General features: G+C 41.6%; 2 protein-coding genes across 4 annotated transcripts; one reads left to right on the top strand and one right to left on the bottom strand.

Moving 5' to 3' along the window:
• Window positions 1-530: 530 nt before the first annotated feature.
• srfbp1 (serum response factor binding protein 1) lies at window positions 531-5,467 on the bottom strand. Of its 3 annotated transcripts, none has more exons than XM_005450774.4 (3): window positions 5,316-5,467; window positions 2,448-2,846; window positions 531-2,345 (listed from the first exon to the last, which is right to left on the bottom strand). In XM_005450774.4, the coding sequence occupies exons 2-3, from the start codon at window positions 2,844-2,846 to the stop codon at window positions 1,119-1,121; spliced, it is 1,626 nt and encodes a 541-aa protein (XP_005450831.1). In that variant the 5' UTR covers window positions 5,316-5,467; the 3' UTR covers window positions 531-1,118. The 3 variants fall into 3 exon arrangements, with proteins under 3 accessions (XP_005450831.1, XP_025757831.1, XP_005450830.1); XM_025902046.1 differs by lacking the exon at window positions 5,316-5,467 and adding an exon at window positions 3,751-3,892; XM_005450773.4 differs by lacking the exon at window positions 5,316-5,467 and adding an exon at window positions 4,556-4,702 and having other exon boundaries at window positions 532-2,345.
• On the top strand, window positions 4,703-18,060 carry maco1a (macoilin 1a). Its single transcript, XM_003443769.5, has 11 exons — window positions 4,703-4,932; window positions 6,524-6,665; window positions 6,781-6,907; window positions 7,074-7,197; window positions 7,332-7,510; window positions 9,591-10,125; window positions 10,357-10,515; window positions 12,834-13,016; window positions 13,115-13,235; window positions 13,490-13,664; window positions 15,750-18,060. Exons 1-11 carry the CDS (start codon window positions 4,850-4,852, stop codon window positions 15,950-15,952), a joined length of 2,031 nt encoding a protein of 676 aa, XP_003443817.2. The 5' UTR covers window positions 4,703-4,849; the 3' UTR covers window positions 15,953-18,060.
• Window positions 18,061-18,823: the final 763 nt, after the last annotated feature.

Below are 18,823 nucleotides of genomic sequence, written 5' to 3' on the forward strand. Positions count from 1 at the left end.
GTTTACTGGTTTGTGTGCACAAACTTGATAACTAAACCACCACGGCAGACCCGATGGGATTTTCATTCTTCGCAGCATCATTTATTCTTACAATAATCAGATGGTTGCTGTAACAGTACATTCAACGGCTGCAGCTCTCCCGCTGCCAGCCATACACATCCCCACCAACAATAACAACACAAGCAGGGCACATTTTTTAAGCCGGCGAGGCATGATTGTAGGTGCCGTGCAGGTGAGTCCATCTCACCTGCAGGCATTTATATTAATGTATTATTATTGTATGTATTATTGTAGGGTCTACCTTACAACATAAAGCACCTTGAGGTGACTGTTGTTGTGATTTGGCGCTGTATAAATAAAATTGAATTGAATTGAATCTCGAATTGTGTTACCGTTGGCAATTTTTGTAGGTTTGATGAAGGGAATGGGAACAAGCGATATCTTTTTATGACAGGCTGCAAGTAACAAATTGCATAAAGGTACAATTTAAAATTGGTTCTTTACTCAGTTGTCAGTTGTGTAGGCAGAACACTGAGTTAGGTGTCTTTTTTATTCTTGAATGAGTCATAAAACAGTGTTAAGCAGCTTAACAAAATACAGCCAGAGAGAATACATTCCTCTATAAAACGGTCAGCTACAAGGACTGGACTGAAAATGGGTGAAGAAGCAGCCAATGTACAAAAATAAACTACTTAAAAGGAAAAGGAAAATGTATTGAAACGAGTGGTGGCTCAAGACTTTTACACAATACTGCAGATAAAAACTTTACAGCAAAAAATGGCACAATATGCTTGTGTAAAGACTACAACTGTATTATTAAACATGTCTAATAATGAAGGATTAAAAAAAAAAAAGTGGATAACATCATCACAAAACCATCGCTGGAATCACAAGGACAGAAAACCTGAACTGTGTACATGTTCAAATACACAAACAACAGCTTCACTGTGTCCCACATTCAAATGAGTCCCGTTAGTATAGTGCAGCCATAGAATGAATGCGCTGCTTAAACTGCTGCCCACTGACAAAGCTATCACAGAACAGGTTGCATCTTAGAGTTTAAACCTTCCAACACATCATCCCTGAACTTTAAACTTTACACAAACAGCCAACAACTTTCAGTCATCATCATCACCAAACTTGATCTTCTTCCCCTGGAAGGCCAGGATTTGTCCTTGCTGCTCCTTCCTTCTCTTACTGGCCTCCCAGGATGGATGCAGTGCCTGCTGTGGTGCCCTATGTGAGAAGACACCTCCACCCCTGTGATCTTTTTGCCTCAGAACATCGCCTCTGCCTTGTCCCCTTCCTCTGCTAGCAGTAGCAAAGCCCTTATCCTCAGACTCGGGGTGTTTGCCATCGGGCCAGGGCTTGCTGTACTTAGACCCTGAACTTTTCTCCGGCTTCTGGAACTTGGGCTGTTTATTGAAATCTTTATTGTGTTTTCTAAATTTTTCTCCACCTCTCCCTCTACCAGCACCTCTACCCCCACCTGCCTTAGTCCCAGCCAGAGAAGGACAGAAGAGAGACTCCAGCTTGGTCGCTTTTGATTTCAGCCTAGATTCAAGCTCATCGAGTTGACTCTCGAGCTTGTCCGAAGACTTCACGTTCTCAGCCGAGTCCTTTCCTGCCTCAGCTCTCTTATCCGCCGCCACCTCCTCCATCCCTTCGTCTTTTGGATTTTTCTTTTTCTTCTTGAACTTGCTCACTTTTCCTACAAAGAAGCCGTCATCATCATCGCTCTCCTCCGACTGCGATGACTGCTTGTGGAACCGTTCCTCCGTGCTGTCATCAAAGTACTCCCTCTCTTCATCACCTGACGACTCTAAATCGCTCTCTTCCTCAGCTGGCTCAGCCTGGATAACGGGTTTCTCTTCTCTTTTAACCGGAGGTTTATTTTTCACAATCTCCTTTATGTCACTAGTTTTTCCTGGTGCTGCTCTAACACTCTTAGGCTCTGTGTTTTTTTGTGCGTGAACATCAGAAGTTCCACCTTTCTCCGTTTCTTCTCTGACTTCGGCAACAGTTCCATCTTCACTCTCTTTAAGACATTCCTCCTCGCTGTTTTCCCTAAGCTCCTCTTTTCCCTCCTTTTTCTCTTGTAACTGCAGAGTCACTTTTCCTTCCACTGCCTTTCCTTGATTTTGCACTTTTTCCTTTCCTACTGGCTTCCCGCTCTTCATCCGCTCCTCTTTGAAGGCTTTCACAGCTGCTTTGATGTTCTCAATCTTCCTGCTGAACTGAGGGTGGGTGGCGATGCGAGCGATGGCCCGGTCAGATATGGTAGACTTGGGGTTCTTGCAAACCTGCTCAAAGCTGAGATTCTTCTGTAAGGCGGTCTTGGTCACCTGTAGATAAGTTGGAAAAAATATTTCAAAATGAAAAGATAAAGAATGAAATGGCTTTGAAGTTGTTGCAGAAATGATTTGCTGAGAGGACAACAAGCCCACCTGATCGGGTACGAGGTTCTTCATGTCGTGGATCTCTTCCAGCAGTCTCGCAGCTCTTCTCTGATTCCTCTCCATCTCGGTCTCGTTCCCCTTCTTCTTCTTCAGCGCGCCAATCTGACGCGTCAGCTTCCTTATGATCAATGCCCTGACCCTCTTCACCTCCTTCCTCATCTTCACCACCTCGTTGTTGAGGTTCAGCACATCTGCCTCCTTTTTCTCCTCATCCTGACCAGGTAATGGATTCTTTTCCTGCTCTTCTTTTCCCTCATCTTCTTCCCTCTCACTTCCTCCTTCTTCCTCTTCTGTTTCTTCTTCCTCATCTTCATCTGTCTCTCCCTCCATCTCCTTCTCTTCGTCCTCAGCGGATGGCACCATTTTCTCCATTTTGTGCAGCATCATCTGTTGAAAAATAAATCCATATACTGCAATAAGAGCAAGCAGTGCAGCACTAGCAATGGTGTAAAAGAAAAAACTCACATGAGGGCGAAATAATCATTTTTTTCCCCATATTAAGTAACCAGAATGCAGACCGTCATAAAAAATTCAAAGTGCAGTCCACTGATATTTGAGGTTATTCAATATAGAAAAAAATGTTGTAATCATAAATATACATTGGTTGGATTGTTATTACATCTTCCAACAAACAAATGCATTCTCATAAACTTAAAAATAATCTATTAAAAATGCAAATGACCGACTGCCGATTTGTGGAAGCCACCATGTTGTCTCGTCATGTTGAATACAGTGGCTGAGCTAAACTCTTGTTTTTTTTAAATTAGTGTCTGCACCTTCAGATGATATGAAACATCATTCCTGTGTTTTATCACATGAGAAGGAGTCCCCTTCACCAAAGAACCGAAAATGCAAAGGAAAGAGACAACGCCACCACCATATGGATAAAATGTCATCCTCTTCCTCCTCACCTCAACCCTCTAAACGAAGTCAGGGCGCTAAGACATCAAAATATGCACAAACATGTTCATTTACTCCAGTTATTGTTGCAATTAGTTATTGATCAGGTATTGACACCCCCCCCCCCATATTTACTCACAGCTGACAACAGGTCAGCTAAACAACAAGAACAGCTGGTTATAACCTGACGTTACACCAGCTAACGTTAGGTTTGAGTGTCATAAGAATCACACTTTCTCTCTGATAAACAGTTTGATGACATCTTCACTCATATGAGAATTTATTCAGTAAGTGCAGCAATGTTGAAACCACTAATGCTAATGCCTGCTAACAGCAGCATAAACAGTAGTGCTTATTGACCAAAAGGTTCAAAATATCCTCAACAGCTCACCTCTGTATCGCCATCATCAGTCAGACGTTGGCCTCACTGACTCGTATCAGACTCCTTTCACAAAGTTTTTAGGATACTAACTGAGGTAAACAGCAGACTGGCAGCCTACGCTCAATACAGGTGAGCGGTGGTCACAGTTGTTTGTCCTACAGCGGCCACCTTAGTTACAATCTACTGATGGCTAGGGGTGGGATTTTACACATTTCACCTGTAAGTGGCTTTAAAGGAGAGGCATGGTACTCAAAGAATACTGACTTGAAATCTATGGGAGCTTTCCAAAACACCAAAGTTTAGGAGGTGAAGGGTGGGGTTAAAAACATTATTTTGGGGCAATGGTGACACACTTTAAGTTGATTTATCAGATTAGATAGATGCAGTTTTTATGTACAAGTAACCACTGAAAGTAAAGTAAGTTTTTAGCTCATGCTTCAAAACAACTTTCCTCTGTGGCAGAGTGGCATGACGTCCCCTAAGAAGGAGTTTGTTTCTGAAGTCCTCCCCACACCAGAGATAAATAACATTAAATTAAATACACCACATACTGCTTTATCGAAATGATCTCTTTTATGGAGCTTTTATCTAAACAGAGATTAGAAACAACTTTTCTTACTACCGTTCTTCCGAAAATCCAAAAAATGTGCTTAAATACCCGACCGATCCTTCCAAAACAAACGTGGCTGAACACGCATGGACGCGTTTCACCACAAAAAAATTAACAATAAATAGCTCGCTCTACTTAAAACACGATTAAACCTGGCAACAAATCCAAAAGAGCATCGCTGCAAAGTTTTATCGCGACACTTACCTTTCAAAAACGACAATTAAACAGCGAAAACTGAGCAAATCGCTTGGACTAGCTGGGAGCGGCCATGTTTGGGACGCCTCCGACAGCGGCGTGACGTCAGACGTCACCGAGTCAACGCCGCCGTGTCGTGAAAGGGGGAGGGCCTTCCGCGGACTGTTTTTATTTATTTCTTTGTTTCATGTGCATAAAACAACAACAATGGTGGATAATTGAAGAAGTGTGAATATTAGAATGAGCGAATGACGTGTCCAGTCACAGTTACCAGGCCGATATCACAAGTGAATCAACAGGGGGATGATGAAGCGGCGCAATGCGGACTGCAGCAAACTCCGACGGCCGTTAAAACGGAACCGAATCACCGAGGGTATATATAGCAGGTACAAAAAAGGGGGCCGGGGGGGACGTTATTGTATAACAATGGCGCCTCGTTGCATATGTCAAGACAAGGCGGCCAGTCTCTGCTCATGTTCATATTGAAGCGCATTGACGCTTTGTTCTCGAGCTGAATGAACATGCCCGCTTATTGTCATAATTATAGGCCTAGTGTGGCATCGTTTACACGGCTAGGCAGTTCAATTCAAATTCGGGTTAAATGTAAAAGAATAATGCAAATTGCGTTCAGCGGTCAATCCGCTTGACAAAAAATCCCAAACAAAAACAAAACAAAACCGTGAAGTCGTGGGGGGAAAAATCCTGCTCGTGCTCGAGATGACAGCAGCAATGTCAGAGGCGCTCGTTTTGAAGTGGAACGGGTTCTCACCTGTGCTTTGTCTGCCAGACACCGGGGGCTAAATTTAAACACGTCAGTGGAAACCGTTAGCAGCAAACAAAACGAGTCCCCGAACCCGGACCGTAAAAGCCACACATGATTCACGCACGGCTCGCAATTTCAAAATAGCATGGCCTTTCCTATAGACTGATAGATGGCAGGCCAGAACAGCTGTGCAGCGAGCTAGCATGTCCAGACATGAAACTCTGTACATACTGTTTTGCCCCTAAAGGTGTTTGGATGGTTTGAACATTGTTCTGATCTTTTATTGTTGGGAATAACTGTATGCGTCCGCGCTCTCTGCTTCACTGTTTTTTAGTGGTATTATTATGTAAATTTTTTCTGTGAAATTAAATATTTTTAGCTTTTATAATGTGAAAGATAAATAACCTCCACTTGTGTACAACTTTCCCACCTCTTTCATCAAAAACGGAAACTTTATGCTTTAAGTTTTTGTGGTCTTCTGCAGTAGACCTGAAAGTCACATGCTCACTCAAAAATGCTGTTTAGTGTTATTTGAGCTTCTGTTCTGTTCACACAAAATGCTGTGCAGCCCCATCATAAAGTGAGAAGCTTGGTCAGCCTTGCTACAGTGTTAGACACCCCAGGGACCAGGTGATCCTCAGATAATGAGCAAGCACTTGGTGGTGGTGGGGAGGAAGAACTCCCTTTTAAGACAAAGAGACCTTTGGCAGAGCCAGGCTCATGAAGGGGCAGCCATTAGGAACACTAACCCCCAAAATTGGCTGGGGACACTGTGGGGGAGAGAGACGAATATCTGTGCCGTGCAATAGTTTAGTATAAACACACGGAGTGCAGAGGAGAAGCATTCAGCCCCAGGAGCTTATAGCAGTATACCTAAGGGATAAGGATGGTTCAGGGAGCTTTTAGGACAACCGGATAACAAACTACCAAAGCTGAGCCCAGAAGTAACAAATGAACGTACCAGTTTTTCAGCAGGAGGCAGGATTGTTCCTACTTTTGCCTTCAATCCTAGAGCTAGCACTGCAGGTCGCACTGAAAACGTGGTTCCTATAAACACATTAGACTGTTGCATAAACTTGAGGCCCACATGACTGTCATTAAACTGTATCTAAATCCACAATAAGCCATCTCTAGTGGCTCCGCTTTATCTCCTTTTTTCATCTGTCTGTTCACCTTCCTTTTCCCCTGTGTTTTCCTCTGTCTCCTCTCCACAGCACGTTCCTGTACCTGAAGTTCCTGGTAGTGTGGGTGTTGGTCCTGCTGGCTGACTTTGTGCTCGAGTTCCGCTTTGAGTATCTGTGGCCCTTTTGGCTTTTCATTCGAAGTGTCTACGACTCCTTCAGATATCAGGGTCTGGTAAGAGCTTGGTTGTAATGACCCTGAACGCACCGCTCCTTCCACTCAGTATAAATGCACGCTGGAAGATGAAACATCTAATATCTCCATCTTTTTCTCTCCCACGCTTTCTTAGGCATTCTCCGTCTTCTTTGTGTGTGTTGCGTTTACATCAGACATCATATGCCTCCTCTTCATCCCCGTCCAATGGCTGTTTTTTGCTGCCAGCACCTACGTATGGGTCCAGTATGTCTGGCACACAGGTTAGTCCAAGTTTTTTTTTTTTTTTTTTTCTTGCTTTCTTTTCCCTTCTGGCAGCCAAACGGCCACTTTCACCTCAAATACTCAGTGCGCAAGAAATTCAAAGCTGCCAAGTTTCTTCTTTGCTGACTTGATTTTTTTTTCCCCGCGTCTCCTCCTTTCATGCAGAGAGAGGAGTCTGTCTACCCACTGTATCGCTGTGGATCCTGTTTGTGTACATCGAAGCTGCCATACGATTCAAAGATCTGAAGAACTTTCACGTAGACCTGTGTCGGCCCTTTGCTGCTCACTGGTGAACATCAGTTTGTTCTGCTTTTTGCAACAATTTTCAATGTTCAGTAGTAAAAAAAAAAAAATCATGACTTCCTTCATTTTTCTAATAATTGTACAAAGTACCGATTGCTTTCACTGTTTCCCCCCTACCAGTATCGGCTATCCAGTGGTGACTCTAGGCTTCGGCTTTAAGAGCTACGTTAGCTACAAGATGCGACTGAGGAAACAGAAGGAAGTGCAAAAGGAGAATGAGTTCTACATGCAGCTCCTACAGCAGGCTTTACCTCCAGAGCAGCAGATGCTACAGAGACAAGAGCGGGAAGCAGAAGAGGGTAAGTCACAAAAACACAAGATCACAAGGTTCTGTAATACTTTTCAACCATTTCTTTCATGTATATGCTGATACTATTGTATGATCTCATATTAAATAAGTGTTTCAAATAATAAAATCAGTGTATATGGACCTAATCCCTGCCCTGTCAGAAACTCAGGTTTCAGACAGGATGGCTAGCCATCATTTCTTTCTTTATCCAGACAGTTTAACCACAGACAGTTTGCCACTGTGTCACGGGGCTATTGAACAACGTAATCGCTAATTATTATTGAAGCTTTCAATAGAAGGCGTGCTTTCGCGCATGCAGTTTAGAAAACGTCTGCACACTGTTGTCCTCTAGCACTTAGCTTTACTTAAGAACTAAGAGCTCTAGATATGAGGCCATCTGGACTAACAAGTGTCTAATATACCATCAGAAGTATTGCGTGCCAGTCACATTGTGGTGATTAATGGCACGTCAGTCAGTAATTTCCCAAAGCTGGACGCACCGGCAGGCATCAGCATTAACTGTCCGGTTGTCATGAACAGCTCATTAAGTTGCAGCTGATTATAACACATACTTGTACAGGATGTCAGTTCAGGCTTCAGACACGGATTTCAATCTTTAGCAGAACATGGCAGTCACACTTGTCATCGTGCTGCTTCTTGTTTTGTCCAGTGAATAATTCCAAATGTAGAAAGTGAGGCGTCGAGTACAGCACAGATCCCATACAGAGCGTTTAACCAAGTTTTCTTTCTTTTTTTTCCTATTTAAAGCTACAAATGACAGAAACCCTTCACATGTAAGCAATGTAAGCTGAGAGAGTGAAGTCGCTGTCATTTTACATCATGGGCCACAAACAGCCCACTTTGATCTTAAGCAGGCTGGACCAGACCAGTGAAACTGTGATTAAAAAGTGGATAGTGGAAAAACAGGAACTTTTTTTTTAATCATTTAATTGTTTATGTTTTACTCAATTACTTTGGTGTAGTTTGAATGCCAATGACGGGGAGGGACGTTTGTTCTGGTCGATTCTGGCCCCCAGACCACATGTTTGATACCTCTGCCGTTATAAGCTGACTGTTCATGTTAAGAATTTGTATAAAAACAGCTTGGAAAAAAAAAAACCTAAAGAATTTTCAAAAAGAGAATAAAGAAACAAGCAAATGTTCTGACTTTAATACTGCTATAAATGTTGAGCTGTTCATAAGCTCAGATAGACGTAATCAGCCATCGCTGTATATGAACAAGGCTGGTATCCTGCTTGTGGATATGTTACCTTTCGGGCTTGAAGTGGGAAATAAACAAATGCAGTAACAGTAGCAGTTATTGATGTTAAAGGGGATGGAAGAGTTATAAGAAGAGAGTACTTTTTGGCTAACCCTATATATGTTTCACACTCCTTCTAAAGGCCTGTTGGTCAAGCTTTAACATCGGAGTTGGGTCAGTGTCGGGGTAAGGATTTGGCATTCGCATGTGATAGCTGAAGCTGGTTGATCACATTCCTAGACTAGGTGATACAAGCAGACCTCATCTCGTCATGGGATGGTTTCTGTACAGCATCATTTCACTACATGGTGTTATGTAAACTAGATGACGCAATGTACACCTGTTTAACTTAACCTTTCAGTTTTCATCAGAAAATGCTGATCTGGCTACTACTAGTCATCACTTTCTTAGAAATTCACAAGTTGGTGGTTTATGTTTTGAAATGCTCTGCTTTGCTTTCAAACCACATACAAACCGAGATGCAGAACTAGACCCTGCTTTTTTTCTGCGGCTCGGCCCAGATTTTTAGAGTTCGTTTGACAGCGCGTACACCTGCTGAGACAAACTGAACAAAACAGGAAATGCACCAGATTTGGTCCCCCCTAAACAGGTTAGGTCTGAAACCACACTTTTCTGTTAATACAAAACAGGAAACTCGGCTACTGCCACAAGGCTGTTTTTTTTGTACACATATATATATGTATATATCAGCCAAGGTCATCACTCAGTCTCTGTTTATGACCAAATATGAATCCAGTTTGCATTAGTATTTGCTTCAATTCATGTTTTTCTATTTGTTCTAATGCTGTATTCAATTGCTTTCATCCAGCTGCCTTAGCTAAAGGGATCTCAGAGGTAGAGCCCACAGTGGTGTCCCAAAACGGAGCACCTCCTGGAAAGAAAAGCACTTCAGTAACGTTACCTGAGCTGGAGTACCGGGAAAAAGGGAAGGACACTTCTGCAAAAGAGGGCAAAAAACAGAACACAGTTGGAATCAATAACAACAGTATTATACACGCACTGGACTCCAAACTACAGGAGACGGAATATATTGAGAACTACGTCGGGGCAAAAAGACTGAACAACGACCTGGCAGGCGACAACACGCACGCCGACACCAACACGCATACTTCTTCTAAAGAGGAAATTGGGGGGATGGGGAAGAACTACAAAAATGCCAGCGGAGGAGGCGGAGGCAGCAACTCGTCACCTCGGAATCACAGTTCTGCTAATGGCAGCGTGCCGCCAGGTTCCTCAACTAATAAGAATGAGAAGAAGCAGAAGGGAGCAGGGAAGGGGCAGAAGGATCCGGTGGAGAACTGCATCCCCAATAACCAGCTGGGAAAGCCAGACGCTCTAGTGCGGTAAGACACCCCCGATATCATGTTCTGACATCCATTTTTTACTTGGATACTTTGAGAGACACTCACCAGTTTACTTTTGTCTACCTCTGCTGGATAGCCAGCTAAGTCATATTTCAACACTGAAGCTGCTAAAACAAAACTAGCGTTATGTACTATATTAGAACAACTCTACGCTGAAACTGATTCTTTTAAGAAGTGTGTTTGCTAATATTGCCGTGTCCCTTCCCAAAGACTGGAGCAGGATGTGAAGCGTCTGAAGGCGGATCTTCAGGCCAACAGGCAGCTGGAGTCGGAGCTGCGGAGTCAGCTTTCCTCTCTGAGCAGCCAGGATCGTAGCCTTCGCTCCGAACTGAGCCAGCTGCGCCAGGACAACGAGCTGCTACAGAACAAGTGAGTGCATGTACACTTAATAGTCAGGACCACTGCAGTCAAAAGAAAAGATCAGTGTTTCCAACTGAAGCGATTCATATTGGACTGTATTACTCTGTTTTCGGACCTCCCCAATGTTCCATATGCATATGTGGAAAGCCAGAAGAGGCAACAGCAAGCTGCCGGCGCAGAACAAAGCAGGAAACACAACAGATATAATATTGATTATCTAAGGCAGGAAAGTCAAACTCATTTTAAACTGTGAGCAGCAGCCCAATTTGAGCGGGGCAGACCAGTGAAACACTCCTCTCTATCAACATAAAGATATTTAATGCTACACCTAATCCCTGCAATAGCTTGGTATTAGAAAAGTGAAAGAAATATTTTGCCAAAACCTCTTTTTCCTTACACATAAATGATAAGAAATACAGAAATTGTTCTGGTAGCTTATTGTAAAACAGAAAGTTGTTTCATTTTTTTCTTCTTCTTTTTTTTATTGCTTCGAACCCTTTGTAAAAAACAAACAAACAAACAGAAATTTCTATATTGGTTAAAAAAAAAACAGGACGTTTATTGTTATTTCATTGTTTATTTGTTATTTTGATGTAAATATGAATGGCTGTGGAGGAGGTCTTTATCTCCTAAATATTTTTTATCCTAAATATTTTGGAAACATGTCTAGTGGGCCGGTTGGGAGTCTTTGCCAGGCCCAATTTTGGCCCCTAGATCTTATGTTTGACACCCATAATAAAGATATAACATGAAAGGAGAAGCTGGGGTGGAGGTGGGTTGTAAAGTGGTTTGCAGATAAGATATTTTGGGGAAGGAGAAGGGTATGACCTTGTGTGGCCGATATAACCTCAAGGATAATTGTATATCAAGGAAATATGTCCTAATGATATTTACAATGATATAGAAAAACACATTTTATTCTTGATCACAGCTTGCACGCTGTTTCATTTATTTTTTAGTGCAAACAAAAGTAAGGGGATTTTCCATCCTTGTATTCCAAGGAGTTACTGTCATTGATGATGCACTAATCTGATCTAATCTTAAGTGTGAATCTATTGCCACAGGGTGCCAGTAGCAGCATTAAAGTTCATTAGTAGTATAGCACATTATATATAGTGACACAGCGTCAGATAAATGTAAACACAAAAGTAGCCTTGTAGTGTTTTCACTGGAATTGAGCTGATCTGCCTGGACTGCGGCAGAGCTCGACTTTTGTAGCCTGCCTGCTAACACTATGTGTGATTTGCATTTTGGTTTGTTTTTTTTCTGTTTTTTTTTTTTCTTCACAGTTTTTCAGATTCAAGTTTCTAAAGTCGTGTTCCGCTGAAGAGAGGCAGATTAGTGCCATTTGTTCCCATAATGCGACTGTAGGAGTGTAGATTTGTCTTTAGAATCTCTGCACATTTATTTTAAACTTCATGGCCCGAGATCAGAGCAGTGAACATGCATCATTTTGCACTAAAGTTCGAGTTTGGCTCATCTGTTCAGCTCGTTTCCAGTTCTATATTTTTATTCATAGGAAGTGTAGAGAAATTTGCATGAGTCACAGTTTAAAATAATCCCCGTTTATCTTCTACTGGGCATTGGTGCAGCTCTTTAGTTCATCCACTGTTTAAAACAAGCTGTTTGAGCTTCTCCCTCTTTAAGGCCACACTCCTTTTAAACCAACAGAAATTGAGTACTTTAAGTTATTGGTGTTGGCCACAGAACCATTTTCACAAGTCCTTTTTGCATTTTGGCTTAGTGTGTCGTTCATCTGAGATTGTATTTACCTCAAACTTAAGACCTGCCAAGGACTAGGTGATTTTTAATGTGAGGATATGTACAACTTTATAATTGTAAAGAAGGTGTGCTTTCATTTTTTACATTACTATATAATACTTTTCAGTTCAGTTTTTTTATATAGCACAAAATCCCAACAACAGTCACCTTAAGGGTCTTATATTGTAAGGTAAAGACACTACAGTAATACAGAGAAAATTCCAGCAATCTGACGACCACCTACGAACAAGCACTTGGAGACAGTGGGAAGGAAAAACTCAATTTTTAACAGGAAGAAGCCGCTGGCAGAACCAGGCTCAGGGATGGGAAGAGAGAGAGACAGGACAAAAGGCACACTATGAAAGAGAGCTAGAGATTAATAATAACTAATGATTAAATGTAGCGTGGTTTAAAAATACATAGAGTGAAAAGAGGTCAATGAAGAGGAAACATGGATCATAGGAAGCCTTCAGGAGCCTGGGCCTATTATCAGAATAACATCTAAATAAATACAACAAATATTGTCAATGATTTCATCGGTGACTATTTTTTCCTGTGTTCTTCAGGCTCCACAGTGCTGTGCAGGCTAAACAGAAGGATAAGCAGACCATCTCCCAGCTGGAAAAGAGACTAAAGGCTGAGCAAGAGGCCCGGGCTCTGGTTGAGAAACAGCTGGCTGAGGAAAGGAAGAGGAAGAAGATGGAAGAGGCCACTGCCGCCAGAGCTGTAGCCCTTGCAGCTGCAACCAGGTACAAGCCCTCACTAATTTGGTCTTTTGACTCTTAGCTGTTTTGTTTTGGGGGGTTTTCAGCTCCTAAAAAGCTTTTTTTCCTCCTCTGCCCAACAGAGTGGAGTCGACCGATTCACTCCGTGGTCGTATCAGAGAGCTGGAGACAGAGTGTAAGAAGCTCAGCATGGATATGAAACTCGCAGAGGAGCAGATTAGAGACCTGGAGGGCAAATGTCAGGTGAGCCTGAGAAGCAGATCCTTTCCTTTATTATCACTACGCTTTGTTCTCGTCAGTGTTTGCATACCAGGTTTAAATTGATTGGAAAGTACATTATTTAATTGCTATGAATATAAATGCAGTTAACGGGCTGCTGCAAGACTCCGGCATATTTTCCCCTGTTCTAAACGCTTAGTGTGAGTAACTGTTATTTTATAGCATAATAATTTTGTCTCACTTTCCTTTTCTGCTTCTCTCACTCCTGCCTCACAAAGGAGCTGCGCAAGTATAAAGAGAACGAGAAGGACACCGAGGTGTTGATGTCAGCGCTGTCTGCCATGCAGGAGAAGACCCAACACCTGGAGAACAGCCTCAGCGCCGAGACCAGGATCAAACTGGACCTCTTCTCTGCACTGGGGGATGCCAAGAGGCAGCTGGAGATAGCACAAGGTAGACTGCTGCTGTAGGAATCCAGTCATTTGCTCCTGAATTTCTAGTTATCCCTTTGAATGAAGCACTTGCCTGCTCACAAGAACAGTGTCATCTGTAATAGAGAGGATGAAATTCTAACACAATGACTAAATGGCTCTTGAAGAGAATATTAGAAATGAGGAAATATTTTATGAGAAGTGTCTTTTCAGCAGTTGAGATGCTCTTTCTGCTGCTGAAACTGCACTGCTAGGGGCGCAGCAATTCGAAACTTGTTCCATAATCTTTTGTAACCTAATGGCTCGACAAACCTCCGTCTGTCTCTGGGAGCAAAATCGATAAACGACAGCCGCTACAGCAACACCATAAATCCCCAGCTACACGAGTGTAAGGAAGCGTTTGAGGGCTTGCTTTCAGCATCACAGCGTGGCTTTTTTCCTAGTTTTATCTAGTGATTACTTTCACATATCTTATTTCAGTGATTGCAGTGAGGATCATGTCTTCATTTTGTTTCATTTGTATAAACACAGAAGCAGCAAAACAATTAATTTCAATTACATTTTGCCTCAAGGCGCTTTATGTTTTAAGGTAAATGCTCTAAAATAATAATGATGAAATTCCCAACAATCGGACAACCTTGTTATCAGCAGCACTTAGACACAAAGGGAAGGAAAAACTCCCTTTTAACAGGAAGAGAAGCAGACTAAGAACGTGAATCGACTGATTAGCTGGGCCTTTCTGTGTGGAGTTTCCATATTCTCCCAAATTCAAAATGCTGGTTTAACTGGTGACACTACACTTGCCATAGCTGTGGATGTGTCTGTCTGTATTTGTGTGTTTGGATGGGTCCATCTCGGACACAGGCCCCACCCACCTGTTATTAAAACTTCCTGTTTTCAAGCTCATCTAATCTGAAGTAAGACGTCTCATAGAGAGTGGGAAGAGATCTAAAACATGCCATACAAAGACTGTTTTAAAATGAATAAGATGAATGATAATTATTTTAAACTATGAGGGTCAAGTGTGTAAATACTTTTTTAAACAGTAATTGATAATATTGATGGTGTTTTTATTGAACACAGTGCTGTAATTCATTACACCTCACGTGAGAGTGTTGTTGTCAAGTGCTGATTTAATCTCAGTAAACTGCAGTTAGATTTTAATTAAAGAAGGCAAAGCCCAGGTGAAACTGATCACCTTTAAAATATGTTATTAATTCCACCGGTGCTTGACTCCATATCTTCTTCTTCTTACTATTCTTTGACTTGGTGAATTACGGCATTTTTAGCTAGCTATTATGGCCCTTGGTTGCATAGTGTGGGACTAGCTACTCTCCTTATGGTGGCTGTGGTTTCCAGATTTGAATGACATTACTACAGGCTAAAAGCAGGTCTTCAGCAATGTTACTGAAAAACAGTAGATAAGTTAGGAAGCCACTGAAAAATTACCCTGAAATCATGTTGCAAACTGCATGAAAGCCACGGGCTGTTAATATTTTTGTTGCCCCTCGTGTTTAAAACCAACACAAAAAAAATTTGTTTTTTCCACAGTGTGTCTTTGTTTTGACTCCCCCCCCCCCCGGGGGTTCTTCCTGGTAAAATGTAGTTCTTCCTTCCCACTGTTGCCAAATGCTCGCTCATAGGGGGGTCATTTGATTGTTGAAGTTTTGTCTGTATTATTGTAGGATCTTTACCTTACAATATAAAGCACCTTGAGGAGACTGTTGTTGTGGTTTTCTTGGAATAAAGTAAAACTGAATTGAAATGAATGTGGCTTTAATATAACTGGGAAACTGGTCTTGTGAACCATCACTGCCTACCTAATAATGAGTGATAAATCAACAAGAAGATGAGAGAAATTAATCTAAAATCATGATTTGTTATTTTATTTTATTGTAGTTTAGTTTTTTTCTTTTGGTCACATTTATAAAGGTGATCCCGTCCCTTTAATATTTCGGGCTGTATTAGCCCAGAAAGAAGTCAGAAATGAGGCTTTGCTATGAGGGCTCACCTAAGGCTGTTTGATGTTCGGTCTGTTCGCCCCTCTGCTGTTTGTAATACTGTGAAATGAACGTCGTGTTTTTCCCACTCATCTCATCTCATCCAGGCCAGATCCACCAGAGGGAGCAGGAGATTGCAGAGCTGAAGCAGAAGATAGCAGAGGTGATGGCAGTGATGCCCAGCTTGTCCTACTCGTCAGATGGCAGCAACCTGAGCCCTGTGACCCCGCACTACTCCTCCAAGTTCATGGACAATAGTCCCTCCTCCCTGGACCCCAACGCCTCAGTTTACCAGCCCCTTAAAAAGTGACTCTGACATCCACGTTTGTCAGACGGGACTTTTCCTTTATTTTGATCTCAGTTCTGGTTTCGAGTTATTTTGTATTATTTTTAAGCTTACAAGGCCCCGGAAAGTTTTTGCACTTTCAACACGCACACACAGACACACACAGCCCCTCCATACATCTGGGTATTCGCTCTGGGTGTTTTTTGTTTGTTTGTTTTTTTTCCTATTTATTTTAGGGGCAGTTGTTGGTTTGTTCTTTTTGGGTTGTCTTTAGTTTTGAGGGTGTTTTTTTTGTTTTTGTTTTTGTTTTTGATTTAGCCATCAGACAGCGTGATCTGTTTGAAGGTTGGAGAAAGGAACAAACATTGTTTGGCCAAATGTACTGAAGAGCCATCAGCATCGCTTCGTGTCAGTCTTCTTTTAGTGTAAAGCGTGAACCTCCCTCACAGGCATATATTTCTTTCTCTCTCTCTTTTTCGTCTGGAGTAAACTGACAGCCAGGCTTTTAGTTTAAGAAGAATTAGCTTCTTTCTTTTTCTTTCCATGATGGTTTGCAGATGACAGAAGGCATGCTTTCAGTGCAGATGTGAATTCGAAGCTCACCTGTAAAGTAAAGCCCTGTGAGAGATACATGAATGTAATACTGTTCATGTTTTGATATCAGCATTAAGTTAAATCAGTGATTGTTTGTTTCGGGTTTTTTGTAATGTTTCAGTTGAGTCACGCCGATGTACATTTCTTCTGATTTAGTGATACTGAACAGATGATCATTTGCTGTGTTTCTCGGATACACTTTTAGTCTCTCGATGCTGGAATAGCGGTTTCTCCAGGATTATCAGTAAGTGGATGAAGCAGATGTAGACTACTACTCCTTGATTGGACGTGGCACTGCCGTAAAAAAAGAAAAAAAGAAAAATGTTCCATCAACATTTAGTTGTTTGCTGCAGACACCTCTCTTCTTCTTCTTCTCCCTTCTGGACCAAATTAGAACCGGTTAAGGCCATATCGTTCGTTGGATTTAATGATGTCGAGGTAACCACCCCGCCCCTCCCGTTACCTTTATTTGGGGATCTCACAGTGCCTTGCAGTTTCTCTTTTTCAAAAAAATGCAGATACATACTTTGCAATCCTGGGATCTAAAAGCTTCAAACCTGTTTTCTCGCTCTCTTTATCCTGTTGATCCACTCACACGCGTTCATCAGTATTCAAAAGCTGAACCGATTACGTGTCATATCACAGCTAATTGACCAGCTGCGAATTTAAAGGGAAAGCCTAACTCTGGTACATGGTACGCATCGTTTCACGGTGACACAGTCTTGGTATGCCAAACACCAAACCAAACTGATTGTCTTGCCCTCTTGCCGGCATTTTGTTGTTTACAGCGATGTACATTGACTTATTGAGGAATGTTTTCTTTCTTTTGTTTGGGTTCTTAAGTGCCAAGTGTTGCCGTTCTGTTTCCATCCATACTTCGATTGATGTAGCTAGCATAATGTTTGCAGGAAAAAAAAGAAAGAGTGCTGTTATGATTTGGTTTTTTTTGTTGTTGTTTTTTCGGTTTTGTTTTGTTTTTTTGTCATTAGAACATATTCGGATAGTGTTGTGTTTACAAAAGGTTCCGGGCCGATCATGATGAAGCAGCAGAAGCAGATGGTCAGTCGGACTGCTCGTGTTATTCGCACATTTATTTATTTGTGACAGCCGTTTTTTTTCCTTCTTTTTTTTTTTTTTTATTGAGTGACACTTCTTTGATATTTCCCATCACGATCAGTTGGTTTCCAGTGTTTCTAACCAGGAAGGATTGTGTGAATGTGTCGTGTTGGGAAAAGGTTACCCCTGAACCATTTGACCATGTTGTGATGTCATGTTGCCTACCTGGGGAAAAAAAAGGAAAAAAAAAGTATTGTTTGTGGATTGCTCTGGCATTGTGAATTCAGTTCTCAAGTTGCTTTTACAAGTTTGTGTAGAAGGAAGAGAAGGTTTAAAAAAAAAAAAAGTGCTTTGTTTTATCTTTTTATTGTTCCACCATGTTTTTGTTTTCTTTACTCAAAGTGATGGTGGCTGTGTCACACTTTTCACTTTGGTCATCACTATTAAAGAAAGTCTTGCTGGTGGCAACGCAACGCTGTTGAGTCTGTGTATGCGTCATGTTCTGTGTGTGGACTTTCACAGGCCTTTTACAGAAAACTTATCACAACATGAGGACAGTGTGATCTGCAGAATTTGCAGCGTAAACAAAGAAACGTACCAGTCGATATTCTCAAGGAAAATATCAAAACTTGTGAAACTTGTAATTTGTATGTGCTGTTTTCTATTCACACTCATTTAAAGCAGTAGCTTGAGCTTGCTGACACCTCCCAGACCTTTAATCTGGGTTTATTTGTTTTGTTTATGTTGTTATTGTCTAAACTCAGACAAAAAACACATGCCCTATAATTCTATGGTGCTTTCAGGTGCTATTTGTAAATGCCTACTCTGTTTTTTGGTTTTCCCCCCTCCTAAGTAACCTGATATAAGCTTCATTCACTCATAAGGTAGACCAGGGGGGTCAAACATAAGGCCCGGGGCCCAGAATTAGGCAAAGACTCCAATTCAGCCCTACTGCACAGCTTTGGAAAATGCGAAGGAGGTTATTCATGGTACTCCAAAGTAATTAGGTAATTGATTTTTTTTAATTAATGATGGAAATGTTCCTTTTCTCCACCATCTACTACATAGATTTGTTTTGGGATTTGGTTTTTTAATAAATAGAAATAATAATGGATACAAAGGATATACACTCTGTATCCATTGCACACAATACAATGTATGCACTTACAATCAATTTATAAGAGTTGTGCTGAGATCATTCACTTACTAGAGCAACATTTCTTTATCCTGCAGAGAAAACTGAGA

The sequence above is a fragment of the Oreochromis niloticus genome, linkage group LG22 (genome assembly GCF_001858045.2).
Source record: "Oreochromis niloticus isolate F11D_XX linkage group LG22, O_niloticus_UMD_NMBU, whole genome shotgun sequence".
Taxonomy (NCBI): domain Eukaryota; kingdom Metazoa; phylum Chordata; class Actinopteri; order Cichliformes; family Cichlidae; genus Oreochromis; species Oreochromis niloticus.

Coding starts and splice junctions, on each gene's coding strand:
- srfbp1 (XM_005450774.4), bottom strand. CDS start 2,846: ATGATGCTGCACAAAATGGAGAAAATGGTGCCATCCGCTGAGGACGAA. Junction 2,346..2,447: donor AGAACCTCGTACCCGATCAG/GTGGGCTTGTTG, acceptor ACTTATCTACAG/GTGACCAAGACCGCCTTACA.
- maco1a (XM_003443769.5), top strand. CDS start 4,850: ATGATGAAGCGGCGCAATGCGGACTGCAGCAAACTCCGACGGCCGTTA. Junction 6,908..7,073: donor CCAGTATGTCTGGCACACAG/GTTAGTCCAAGT, acceptor CCTTTCATGCAG/AGAGAGGAGTCTGTCTACCC. Junction 13,236..13,489: donor ACCTGGAGGGCAAATGTCAG/GTGAGCCTGAGA, acceptor TGCCTCACAAAG/GAGCTGCGCAAGTATAAAGA.